The sequence below is a fragment of the Salvelinus namaycush genome, chromosome 21 (genome assembly GCF_016432855.1).
Source record: "Salvelinus namaycush isolate Seneca chromosome 21, SaNama_1.0, whole genome shotgun sequence".
Lineage (NCBI taxonomy): Eukaryota > Metazoa > Chordata > Actinopteri > Salmoniformes > Salmonidae > Salvelinus > Salvelinus namaycush.
Window position 1 is genome coordinate 37,696,821 of NC_052327.1, and position 14,534 is coordinate 37,711,354.

The 14,534-nt window shown below is 41.9% G+C and overlaps 1 protein-coding gene across 1 annotated transcript in view; it reads right to left on the minus strand.

The window, feature by feature from the left end:
* LOC120065891 (copine-8-like) overlaps nt 1-14,534 on the minus strand; it is an 87,201-nt gene that overhangs the window by 4,204 nt on the left and 68,463 nt on the right. Inside the window, exons 17-22 of the mRNA XM_039016935.1 lie at nt 13,772-13,874; nt 12,732-12,789; nt 10,303-10,376; nt 9,759-9,950; nt 9,561-9,618; nt 9,196-9,270 (exon numbers count right to left, since the gene is read on the minus strand). Coding sequence (XP_038872863.1) covers nt 9,196-9,270; nt 9,561-9,618; nt 9,759-9,950; nt 10,303-10,376; nt 12,732-12,789; nt 13,772-13,874 — 560 coding nt within the window. The remainder of the gene's footprint in view (nt 1-9,195; nt 9,271-9,560; nt 9,619-9,758; nt 9,951-10,302; nt 10,377-12,731; nt 12,790-13,771; nt 13,875-14,534) is intronic.

The window sequence follows — 14,534 nt, forward strand, 5'->3', positions numbered from 1 at the left end:
AGATGGCCACTGTGCTTTGCTGAATGTCAATATGCTTCTCCTGACTGTTCTGAGTAACGGGGACAGCGACGGGCATACAGGGACTTACTGTTGGTATATTGGCCATATATCACAAATCCCCTCGGTGCCTTATTGCAATTATAAACTGTTTACCAATGTAATTGGAGCAGTAAAAATAACTGGTTTGTCATACCCGTGGTATACGGTCTGATATACCACGGCTGCCAGCCAATCAGCATTCAGGGCTCGAACCACCCAGTTTATAATTACATACATAACACACATAGGGATGGGGTTACATTAAGGCCCTGTTCAAATACTTTACAAAATACATACATTGTTTCCTTGAGATATACACAGATCTATAAGTAACTGGATAGGTGTAAGCAAGGTTACCACCCCGTTACTTTCACCATTACAATTTAGAGCCTGGGTTTCTTCAAGGAAGGAACGAAGGAAGGACGCATTCTTAATGTGTTGGAACAGGACCACAGGCTGTGCCTTGTTTTATTCATCACCACATATCTCAGCATGGGCTTCATCTTTAATTTGCTTGTTAATAACAGCGTTAATGTTCGTGTGGGGAAATAACATGGACATACTGTAAAATAACAAAGCTTACAAGATGCTCAAGTTGGCTGTTACTGTTATATTGGGATCCAGCTGAGGTTGTTTAAACCATCATTATTGCTTTTGAATCTCTATTCTTCAGAGCATTCCCTACTTAACTAAGATATGAGCTATTTTGAGACCTTCCTTATTGAATTTCTAGCTTATTTGTTCCCCCTCCAAACAGACACTCAGCAAGTTGGGGTAAAATGAATAAGAACAGGGTGAGTCTGGGAATGCCTATATACAGTACATAATACTGTATATACTGTACATATGTGTGTGTGTGTGTGTGTGTGTGTGTGTGTGTGTGTGTGTGTGTGTGTGTGTGTGTGTGTGTGTGTGTGTGTGTGTGTGTGTTTGGTTTTGCCAACTTTGTGGGGAACAGAAGTCCTCACAATTTAGGTCTAGGTTTAGGGTTACAATTAGGGTTAGGGTTACAATTAGGTTTAATGGTTAGGTTTAGGGTTAGGAATTAAGGTTAGGGTTAGGGGTTTGGGGTTAAGGTTAGGGTTAAGTGTTAGGTTTAAGGTTTAGGGAAAATTAGATTTTGAATGAGGATGAATTGATTGGTCGCCACAAGGATAGTAAAACAAACATGTGTGTGTGTGTAGGTAACAACACCTCCGCCTCGCTGACTTTCAACATGGGGGGCCGTCAGGGGTGCGTGCTTAGTCCCCTCCTGTACTCCCTGTTCACCCACGACTGTGTGACTGCACACGACTCCAACACCATCCTTAAGTTTGCTGACGACACAACGGTGGTAGGCCTGATCACCGACGAGGATGAGACAGTCTACAGGGAGGAGGTCAGAGACCTGGCAGTGTGGTGTCAGGACAACAACCTCTCCCTAAATATCATAAAGACAAAGGAGCTGATCGTGGACTACAGGAAACGGAGGGCCGAGCACACTCCGATTCACATTGACGGGGCTGTAGTAGAGACGGTCAAGAGCTTCAAGTTCCTCAATGTCCACATCACTAAGGAGCTATCATGGTCCAAACACAACACCACAGTCGTGAAGAGGGCATGACAACGCCTATTCCCCCTCAGCAGGCTGAAAAGAATTGGCAGGAGCCCTCAGATCCTCAAAAAGTTCTACAGCTGCACCATTGAGAGCATCTTGACTGGCTGCATCACCACTTGGTATGGCAACTGCTCGGCATCTGACCGCAAGGCGCTACAGAGCGCAGTTCGTACGGCCCAGTACATGACTGGGACCAAGCTTCCTGCCATCCGGGACATCTATACCAGGCGGTGTCAGAGGAAGCCCTAAACATTTTCAAATACTCCAGCCACCCAAGTCAGAGTCTGTTTTCTCTTGTATCCAAAGTCATAACACTGCTGAAGAGTTAATTAAACGGCTACCCAGACTTTCTGCTTTTCACACCCTACCTAGTAGTACTTAAATCAATCAATCATCTAACCAAACCTACATGTACATGTTACCTCAATCAATCACCACCCCAACTACCTCATACCCCAGTACACTGATTCGGTACCGGTACTCCTTGTATATAGCCTATATATAGCCTCGTTATTGTTATTTTATTGTGTTACTATTTTCTTTTTCTGTAAATGTTCTTACTTTTTAACTGCTTGTTTTAACTGCTTTTTAACGGCTTAACTTTTTAAAGAGCTTGTAAGTAAGCATTTCACTATAAAGTCTACACTTGTTGTATTCGGTGAATCTAACAAATACAATTTGATTTGATTTGTGTGTGTGCGTGTGTGATTGGTCATATGTCATCATTAAACTTGGGCCTCAAACGAGTGCACTTCCAGGATGTAGGCTGAATGTCTAAACGACTCTGCGTCAGCTCTATACCTTGCACTGTAAGCATAAACAACCGTGATCTGATTCTGAAACCCACTAAAAAGGCCAATGTTCAAAGCTGAATGATAGTTCAAAAATGAAAACTGTTTGATATGAATATTTATTAAATATTGAAAATTCATACAGAAATAGTCATTTGTATTATTTCCAGTGGTATTCTTCTCTACTCCGAACAGTCAAAGCTGTAAGATGCCTGCTATCCTCAGGGCTTCATCCTGAACATAGATGATAATGCATTTTTCAGACAACTGAAATGGTTTCAAATATGGATTACATTTCTACTATATCTTATGGACGCCTTGAAGCGAGTCATTATCAATACAAGCATTTATAAGATGGATTTTGAGAGGTATTGGATAATTAGTATTGCAACATGGAAGAAATTGCAGGCCTGGGGCCACTCAATTTTCCTAATGTAAAGATTCAGCAACATTGACACAACAATCAGATTGAATTAATTGATATAAGATTGACTTTAAACGTTCTGGGCTGCTGGATAACACTTATGCCGGTTGGTTGATTGCTATAATTCCCCTTAACTGGGAGCTAGACAATGAGCATCCCAAATGGCATCCTATTCCCTACATAGTGCACTACTTTTGTTCAAAAGTACTGCACTACATAGGGAATAGGGTGCCATTCGGAACGTATCCACAGATTTGACTGTTCAGCTCATAACCCCTCTTATTAAGATCATTCCAACCTTAGAACTATAATGTCATTCTAGTTCTATGATTCCAACCACTGCTTCTGAAAGAACAATAGAAGACTGACATAGGAGGGGCTGTGCATGAATATATAAAAACAACTGAGCACTGACACATATTGAGAATCTGTCGTTCTATACGTTATCTGAAGGCATTGCACAATTCCAAGAGTTCCGTGACATTTTAAGGCAAAGTTTACATAGTATTTCTGAAAACACATAATGTCATAATAATATACAATATACCGGTGCATCTCCGTTATAGAAAATGATCCATGCAAAACATGATGCATGCTATTATGTAAAAACACTAGGGTATTAGTGTTATAACAGGCATTCAATAATAAATCACTTGATTATCACAGGTAAACAATGATCATGTCACGTGTAGAAGAATACATCGGCTTTCTGAGGCATTCAGATACTGTCAGTCAGCTCACAAAAAATGGAATAATCAAAGGTGAACGTTTACGTTCTGTTTTAGCTGTGCAGTCACTGGATCGGCCCCATCAAGCTCACGTTATCATCTTGGCAAAGTGACACAGACACACATCACATCATTGTCTGTGGGAAGAGGCAATGACATGTATTATTCATTAAAGCTGTTTTTATCAACAAGAAGTGTGGGGCTTGCTTGTTTGCCATATGAACACTTTCAGGGTTCTGTTCCAATAAATCATATTATGTTTTATACTCCTACATTTTCATAGACTCGAAGAGACCGTCTGTTTGGTTTCACACATATAGCAGTGTGCAAGTGCATGTGACAAACCAGACTGGTCTCACAGACTAGACATAACATATTAAACGTGGGGCACTCAAATGAATATGATATGTTACGTTTGGTATGGCTACATAAGATAGAAGGTTACTGAACCCTTTTAGCTAACCCTTCCCTTAAACCTAATACTTTAGCATAACTCTTAACCTTAACCCTAACCCTTAGTGCTGGCTAACGTTAGTGTTAGCCACCTATAAAACAGATGAAAATGAGCCTGAAATGAGTTTATTTCCCTAATTTAATAGCTGCATCATGAATATAGATCTATAGTTGACTGAAATGGATGGTAAACCAAGTGGGAGTGAAGTGATATTTCAATATAAAGCAGAGAACTGGCTGATAGTGTTGTTTATCTTCGAATGTTCCATAACATTTTCTGTAGAATGTTCCATAGACTGGTCTGTAGAATGTTCCATAGACTGGTCTATAGAATGTTCCATAGACTGGTCTGTAGAATGTTCCATAGACTGGTCTATAGAATGTTCCATAGACTGGTCTGTAGAATGTTCCATAGACTGGTCTATAGAATGTTCCATAACATTTTCTGTAGAATGTTCCATAGACTGGTCTATAGAATGTTCCATAGACTGGTCTATAGAATGTTCCATAGACTGGTCTATAGAATGTTCCATAGACTGGTCTGTAGAATGTTCCATAGACTGTTCTATAGAATGTTCCATAGACTGGTCTATAGAATGTTCCATAGACTGGTCTATAGAATGTTCCATAGACTGGTCTGTAGAATGTTCCATAGACTGGTCTGTAGAATGTTCCATAGACTGGTCTATAGAATGTTCCATAACATTTTCTGTAGAATGTTCCATAGACTGGTCTATAGAATGTTCCATAGAATGTTCCATTGTGTGAGAATATAAGACATGTTTGCTGTTAGTGTACCCTCTTCTCTAGAGGTTATGCACGTTTTTAATGCATGTTTCATACAGAAATACATATACAGTATGTACTGTATGTATACGTGAGTGTGTGAGATGAAGTTGACATCTTGTCGTGATAAATAATAAAATGCCCTAGCCTTCTGTTTGGGAGCAAGAGAGAGCCAGAGTCCCAGTCCTAGGCAGATGCTGTTCAACTCTCCAATGTGAAGCTTTAAAATGGAAGGTGCTGTTCTTGTCTGGTCATACTGTATCTAGTCTAGGCTGGTTTGGTCCAGTTCCATAGCAATATAATTATAATTATATGGTTACAGTCCGGTTTGGGACCGGGTCTAAAGTAGTGCACCATATAGGGAATAGGGTGCCATTTGAGATGCAGACAATGTTTTGGTGCTTTGACTTCTTACCACTACACTGTCATATAGAGCTGGGTGAAAAGTGACAGAGCATTTACCTGATTGAGTTTGAGTAATTCAACCCAACGAGAGAGAAATATGAACGCAAATAACAAACAAAAAATGTATTCACTAAGGTGTAACTAAGGCAGGGGGGTCAGTTGGGTATGGTGGTCACTCAAACACGTAAAGTAGGCAAAAAAAGTAGACTAATCCCATTCCAATCCCGACTAAAATGAAACCGCTGTTTAGTGTACTGGATGGCTAGCTTTAGGACCATGCAGAGTATCGCTCAGAGAGCAGCTGCCAGTCTGTGTGCCTTTTGTCTCACTTTTAGAAAAGCAGAGAGCAGAGATAGTGGCCGTGTTCAATCGGATCACTTTTGTCAAGTCCCTTTCAAAGTGTGTTGCATTATGGGGATAAAAATTCTCAGACTACATGTCGACTGCATGAACACTACAACAACCATGTGATCAAAGGTCATGAAGTTTCGATTGCAGTCGACTTACATTTTCTGCAGTTGCTCCTCACCAGCTGCAACTTTCAGCCATTGCCTGCATTGTGGGAGGCACTATTTGTCAGTCAATCATTAGTGTTTTTGTTTGACCCACATGAACGGGACCAAAGACGTGACTGAAACAGGAAGCAACTTTGCCGCAATTCATATGTGTACAGTGGAGATGTACAAATGAATGTGATATTTGCGTTTTTCTCTCCCCAATTGATAGTACAATGTACACACATATTTACATTTGTGTATGATATGGCGGTTGGAGACATGTTAATTTCGACAAAGGAACACTTTTATAAACAATGGCAACACTGCCATGTTGCACTGTGCCTTGCTGTTAGTAGTGTCCGACTTTCGGCTGTAGGAGATGCACCTCAGCTGACTTCACTTCCCAACTTTTGTCTGAAACCGGTTACTTCAGCCTTACCACTCTAACAAGCCCAGTGCCAGTTTGCTTTGCCAGTCAGCCATTTAGGTAGTGCGCGATTGCTTTTAATTTGATGTGGGCATTTGAACTCGGCCTTGTAAACCTTGCTGTAATATGATAGCCAGGGGATAATTGAATTGGGAATTGGGAGGTGGGGGAGAGCCCTCCTTTCCGGTGACCATTCAAAACCAAAAGCTATTTTATTGCTATTAAAAAATAGGTTGTGATAGGTGTAATGGCTAATTGATATTTTCTAATCGCAATTTTGGTTTCAAGTTTTCGTATGAAAATAAACACAACTGAACAACTTGTTATTTAGAGCATTTCCACATATTACATTTCCTGTTTTAGGCTTCAAAACAATAACAGTTGTAGGCTATAACAAATGTGCATTGTCATGCAGTGACAAAATGATAGGCCTAATTGAGATAATGCTAATTATTAATGATTATTATTATGAACTTTTTTTAAACTTGCTGTATGGCTACTTCCTCATCATCCTCTGCCTGCATCCCTAATCCCTACCTGTAGCCTACCTGCCTCTGGTGTAATGAATTTCCACCTCCCACTTTATCAGTCTTGCTTGTCCATCTTTCTCAATTAAAATTAGATGTTCTTAATGATCAATCTGGCTGGGAAAATATCATTAATTATTGCTAAGTTATTTAGCTATAGTGTGGATGCCTGGATGTTTATTTTATTTTATTTTAATGAGCACCGAGATAGTGCAACTACTGCTTAAGCAACGCAATTACATCAGACAGAGACAAGCTGGCCTGACGAAAAATGTGTGCGAGCTGCCCCCTCGTTGGCTACTATGTTACAATCAATATTCTCGGAACCACCTTGTTTATACAAAGTATTTCAATATTCTCTAAACTGCCTCGTTCGTTGATATGTTTCAATATTCTCAGAGTCACCTCGTCGACATTTTCTCATCCCTGGCGAGTAATGCAGACAGGCAAATTAAGAAATGAGCAGGAAGAGCACAAGACAATGTTGGTGAGAATCGTAGGAGATACTGTCTCAGTACACTGTATGCACCGTTCTACAAGGGTGACTTCATATAGCCTATAGCATTGGGACGGCAACCTTTTACATGTGGAGTGCCAATTTACAATAGTTATTCCACACAGATCTCGACAAACCATTTCTGTATGTACCACACTTTATGCACAGGGCCATTGTCATGCTGAAACAGGAAAGGGCCTTCCCTAAACTGTTGCCACAAAGTTGGAAGCACAGAATCATCTACAATGTCATTGTATGCTGTAACTAAGACCATTACTCCTCCTCCACCAAACTTCACAGTTGACACTATGCATTGGTGCAGGTAGTGTTCTCCTGGCATCCGCCAAACCCAGATTCGTCCGTCGGACTGCCTGATGGTGAAGAGTTATTCATCACTCCAGAGAACGTGATCCCACTGCTCCAGAGTCCAATGGCGGCGAGCTTTACACCACACCACTATAGCTGGCTACTAGACATAGGCGCTGTCCATTCAGCACCACGCCACGGAGCTCCACTATGCCTACCTGTACCGAGGCGCTGTCCATGTGGCAGTGCTGAATCACAGGTGGGGCCGTAGCTCCCTTTAAAAAGGCATGTGTAGATTTTCCTTTTGTATTTCGTGATTTTCGTCATTCTTTGTTTGTCTTCATGCATCCCTGTCGATTGTAGGTCTAAGTAAGTCTAAGTCCTTTGATTGTATGCCTTTTATTTCAATGCCTGTGTAGGATTTCTCTGGCATAGTTTGCATTCATGGTCAACTGTTTTATAGTCCGGTTAATTTCACACTGATGTTGGTGTTTGAAGTCGGCCTTGTTGTGACTTTATAGTGTGTATTATGCATCTTTTCATGCTGCACTGTATGCGGTTTTACACTAGTAAATTAGTCAATTTATGATGAGGTTGAGCAGTCTGTACACACCCTTCCACAGACCTTTAAACCTAATATTGCGGTGATAATTAATGGCTGGGGACATTTTTGTTTGTTTTTGCTGTTCTCCAATTACCATTTTAGAGTTTTTAAATTGTGTAGAAATGCATTAGTCCTAAAAGAGCTTCAACTTCCTTGGAGGGGGGAGGGGCTTTGAAATCACCCCCACCCCACTTTGCCATACACTAGGTTAATCTGAACTGAAGCCACTGAACCAAGGGTTGTTGCTATGAGGAAGGGCGATATTAAATAATGTTGAAATAGAAGGAAATAACCAGAGGATCTCATTTCTTGGTCAACTGCCAGGTTTTCTGAGCAAATTGAGAGTGGAAACTGGAATGGATCTACAAACTGACTGCAACTATATAAGTGCTCTAGGCTAGTAAAATGTTGAACGGAAATGTAAAACGTTTTCACTCAGTGAGAGACAAAGGCGACGTTGTGAACCAAAAGATAGACTGAAATATTACTGCTTAACATCCTGCCTTTCCAAAACACAAATACATCCATCCACAGGGTTTAGTGACATGATGTGAAGCAAGAGGTAGAAACTAAAGAGAGAATGCTCCTGAAAATACAAAACAACATTTTCCCACTGAGCTCCAGAGTCAGAGGACACACATGGAAGTGGTGGTGTAATTAACTGGTAAGTATGTTTTTGACTCCCATGCATGGATGGAGATTCCACTATTCCAGAATCCTTGTGAGCATGGCGACTGTGAATGTATCCAACGGATAGATTCTGCATCCCAAGAGGCACCCTACTCTCTATATAGTGCACTACGCTTGACCGGGGCTCTCAAAAGTAGTGCACTATGTAGGGTGCCATTTGGGATGCAGAGAGAGTAAGGCTGGTTTAGGCCCTGCTGTATTTGATAGGACCAGACTCTGAAGGGAAGGAAGTCCCCTTTGAGTCAAGGTAGGCGGACAACAGAGCGTAATATAGTGGGAAGATTATAGGTGGTGAAGGTACTGTCTTAAAAGGTGGTAGTTGTAAAATAAATGATCAGCTAGGAGGCCCTGAGTGCAGGACTTTAACTGCATGCTTCTCTACTAGGACTACAACATGCTCCGTAAAAAAGAAATAAACACTGCACATGGGATGGGGCTCCTGGGCTTGTCATCATCATCATCTTCGTCCTCTTCATCATCGCTACCACCAGTCTCTGTGGCTAAAAAAAGGAGAGCCAGAGAGCATCTGGAGTACAAATCAGAGAGAAATAAAAATGCGTCCACGAGTATGAATCCTCCTCGTCATCCTCAACTTTTGTAAACATTTAGAAAGAGACTGTTGGTGAAAGAGAAGTGAAGTTGAGAGGAAGAGTAGGACATAGAAATAACAGATCAGAAATGCGCTTCTGAAAGGTTCTCCACAGATTGGATGCTGCTCCTGGCTCGTCAATTACAGTCACTCACCCACCTCCTGGGTCAGACCAGTAAACTGCGTCCTCTGACCTCTAACCTCTCAGTGGAAGTCCTTCCTGAGGGACGATGGCGGTCTGTCCTCTCCACAGAAAGGGCTGACCAATGCCACGGATGATGGAATCCCAGAGTCCACAAAGGTGCAACATGAGCGTGGAAATGACTCCAGTGAGGAAGAAGAAGAAGCTAAAGAGGAAGAGGTCGAGGGGGGGCGTCTTACCCTTCAGATTCGGCTGACCCGTCGGGTGAGGAGGGGGTGCAAGGCGGGGGTGGGGGTGTAGGCAGGGGGACAGGGGCCTGGTTTGATGCCCCTGGTCCTCATGTAGGAGAGGAACTGGTCAGGGATCTCAGCCAGGACCTCTTTGGCCAAACGGGCCATACTGAGAATGTGGTTCCCCCTGCGGTCGATGTAGTCACGGAACGGAACAAACTGGATGGAGAGAAGGGGGGAGGAAGAGAGATGGAGAAGAGGGGAGGAAGAGAGAAGGAACGGAGAAGAGGGGAGGAAGAGAGAAGGAACGGAGAAGAGGGGAGGAAGAGAAGGAGTGGGGGAGACAGTAAGAGAAAGAGTACAGTGGTTCCATTAGAAAATAATATGGTAGAGAAGTGGTGTAGAGGAGGAGAAAGACAGAATATATGTGAAGATACAGGGAGAAAGACAGACTACATGTGAAGATATGGGGAGAAAGACAGAATACATGTGAAGATATGGGGAGAAAGACAGAATACATGTGAAGATATGGGGAGAAAGACATAATACATGTGAAGATAATCCATAATACCTGAACAATATCTCTCTCTGCGAACCTCCCTTGAGATGAGATCCTCTCTTCGTCTCCATCAAGCTCAATCATTTCTGAGAAGGAGAGAGAGAGAAGCACATCAGTCAGCCATACCATGTCAGGACAAAGCCCACATCAATATGTCAACATCATCAGTGCCACAGAGCATGACACATCGTTGACTACACATGCTGCACTATCGTCCGTGTGCATGAACTACACACACTACATTACCACAGAGAGCCAGTTAGCATGCTACACGAGATGACACTGTTTCATTGCCTGCCATGCAATGTTGTTTGAGTACAGAAAATGTGTGTGTAGAGCCGTGAAATCCTTGGTTGTAAGTTACTGCACAGTACTGGGTGAGTGATGAACCAGCCTGGTCTTAGAGCAAAACCATTTAGTAAGATATGTTACTTTACATTAGGTTACATTACTTTGACAAGACGTAACATAGTAAACATACACTACCGTTCAAAAGTTTGGGGTCACTTAGAAATGTCAATTTTTTTGTCCATTAAAATAACATCACATTGATCAGAAATGCAGTGTAGACATTGTTAATGTTGTAAATGACTATTGGAGCTGGAAACGGCTATTTTTTTAATGGAATATCTACATAGGCATACAGAGGCCCATTATAGGCAACCATCACTCCTGTGTTCCAATGGCACGTTGTGTTAGCTAATACAAGTTGATAATTTTAAAAGGCTAATTGATCATTAGAAAACCTTTTTGCAATTATGTTAGCACAGCTGAAAACTGTTGTGCTAATTAAATAAGCAATAAAACTGGCCTTCTTTAGACTAGTTGGGTATCTGGTGTATCAGCATTTGTGGGTTCGATTACAGGCTCAAAATGGCCAGAAACAAAGAACTTTCTTCTGAAACTCATCAGTCTATTCTTGTTCTGAGAAATTAAGGCTATTCCATGCAAGAAATTGCCAAGAAACTGAAGATCTCGTACAACGCTGTATACTACTCCCTTCACAGAACAGCGCAAGCTGGCTCTAACCAGTATAGAAAGATGATTGGGAGGCCCCGGTGCACAACTGAGCAAGAGGACAAGTACATTAGAGTGTCTAGTTTGAGAAACATACACCTGAAAGTCGAATGTAATATATCATACTAAACGGGTAAAATGCGATCAAGACGTAGGATACTATACATCCTACAATTTGTATTATATTGTACGACCACTATTACATTGGTAGGCCAATCTAATGTAACCTAGCGTAAAGTAACATATCAAACTAAATGGGGTGGCATGGATTTTAGTAAAATATCATACATTTTGCTTTGAGACCAGGTTGCAGCCCAGCCGGGTGTGGTGAAATATGTGGTGGGATATGTACAGCACAGCAGGTTGGTGGCACCTTAATTGGGGAGAACGGCTCGTGGTAATGACTGGAGCGGAATAGGTGGAATGGTCTCCAGGTCTCCAGGTGTTTGATGCCATTCCATTTGCTCCGTTTCAGCCATTATTATGAGCCGTTCTCCCCTCAGCAGCCTCCACTGATGTACAGATCCAGGATCTTAATTTTAGCCTGTTTGCTAAAGCAGGAAAATAATCCTGCAGCATCAAGATTTTTTGTTGTTGTTGTAGGCATTGATATATTTTTTGTAAGGGAAAATCAAGTTTGATTTTGAAAATACAAAACTTCAGAAGCCTTTTTAAACCTCAAATACACTACAAGTTTTAAATGTCCTTCATTGCAGGAAAGTTCTCTTGCAACAGGGTGATCAAATTAAGATCCTACATCTATATAAGGGAAAGCAACCATGTGTAGTAGAACAGGGAGGGACATCATGCTACTGTGCACATTGACTTTGTAAGCGTGATAATCTTAAAGGACTGTTGACTTTAAAAGGCTAATTGCTCATAAAGAATGAATGTGTTTATCATGGAGCTGGAGTGTTTTATGAATTGTAAACATGTCTTTCCTATGATAAGAGATGAAAGTCGAGGACTTGGTCTGTTACTACAAAAAGGTGAAGGGAAATGATGACACATTTCTGTAGAACGTTGGGTCAAATGAGCATTGACATTTAGAAAAATAAACAATGTGGGGGATGGGAAGCAAATGAGAGAGAGATATGAAAGAGTGAGATAGAAAGGGAAAGGAAAAGAGAGGGATAGCCGGGTGAGGGGAGCGATAAGGAGAGGGAGGGGTAAGAAAGAAGGATAGAAAAAGGAAAGGTGAGAAGCAGAAGAGAGGGAGAACCGGGTGAGGGGCGCAATAATGGATTTAACGAAGGGAAGAGATTAGAAACACAAATGTGTGCATATACACACACGGGTGCACACACACACACACACACACGGGTGCACACACACACGCACACGGGTGCACACAAACGGGTGCACACACACACAAACACACGCACACGGGTGCACACACACACATTCCATTATTCCTTTCTTACCATTAAATTCCGCCGGTCCAACCCCGACAATTATAATTGACATGGGCAGAGTAGCCGCCTTTGGAGGTGGGGGGAGAGAGAGGGAAAAAAATAAAGAGAAAGAGAGGTGTCAACGAAAAAGAGAGCTTGAGAAAACAAGTTCCTTTCAATGTCAACGTCAATAACCATCGTTATCTAAAACGCCACAGGAGAAATACCTCCAATTATTGACACTACTGTACAAGTTCTCCTTCTCAGAGAAAAATGGTAGAAACTGCCTGTCATAAAGTGGTCAATGTTTTCCAATTCTGCTCCTTTATGTGGTTTGGCGCCCACATTTTGCCAAGCCTTTGTAGGATTGTCACCTCTCTCATTTCATGCATGTACAACTTGTGTTTAAACCCCAGCCGGCCTGACAGCTTATAAATTAACCCTATTTCCATCTCCACCCATAGCGGACACCTATTGCATTGCAATTTTGAGTGGATAGCCATTTGCCAAAGGCTGGTGAGAAAGAATGATAGATAAACACATCACTATGTTTCATAACTTTGTATTGCCATTTAGGTGAACATTAAATTGGCAGAGATATGAGGAACATCTATTTCTGGGGTTGCTTGAAACTCATAGTTCTCATATCGTACCCCACAATCACATTACAGTACGTAGGGGAAATTGTTTAACGAAAAGCAGCGATTTCTATCTCTATGTAACACAATTTTTGAGTCAGGGCATTCCAAACAGCATTACATCAACGTAGACAGACAGACATTAAACACTATCAACGTTGGTCCACCCACCAAGAATGACTGGGTAAGTGGTACCGTAAGTGGTGGTGGAGTTGAACGTTGAAGGTCTACTTCTTAATTTGAAAAACAACAAAATCCAGACCCGCCACTTGGTTTGCTATAAATGTAGCTGGGGGATGGGGCTGGATAAATGTAACCACTCTAACTCATGAAGATGTGTAGGCTATAGCATCAATTTTACATGTATAAAAATGTCGGAAAAAAGATTGTAAGAGTGGGCCTTTAATTAATAGTAAGTTTGAGATGTCTTACATTTACGATAGACTCTTTGGTCTGAGCCATGTCGGTGATGACGCCGTCTGAGATGATAAGGAGGATGAAGTACTGGGAGCCGTCTTTCACTGATTGTGCATACCTGGAGGGGGGGGAGCGAGAGAGAGAAGAGGGGAGGGGAGGGGGGAGCGAGAGAGAGGAGAGGAGAGGAGAGGAGAGGAGAGGAGAGGAGAGGAGAGGAGAGGAGAGGAGAGGAGAGGAGAGGAGAGGAGAGGAGAGGAGAGGAGAGGAGAGGAGAGGGGAGGGGAGGGGAGGGGAGGGGAGAGAGAATGAGAAGAGAGGAGAAACAGCGAGGTTGGTGGGAGGAGAGCAGGGAGGAGAGCAATATGAGTTGCAGCGTGTAATCAATAATACTGTAATCAATAATACTGTAATTCGCTCTGGATAGGAGCGTGCCCTAAATTACTACAATGTCAAATGTCATAAATCAATTAACTAAATGTATCTATGAAGCAGGGGTTGGACCCGATTCAGGGAACAGAACCGAAAACCGAAAAAAATATACTGTTCTAGAATAGAAACATTATTTTAAAAGCATGGGCAATAACGTTATTTTACGGTCCGGCATTTGTTTCAGTCCCACAAAAAATGCAACAAGCGCCTATGCAAAGCCCTGACTTATTCCAGTGTCTGCCTGCCAGCTGGAAATCTTTGCCAGTGTGTGTGTGTATGTATGTATGTGTGTGTGTATGTGTATGTGTATGTGTATGTGTATGTGTGTGTGTGTGTGTGCGCTGTGTGT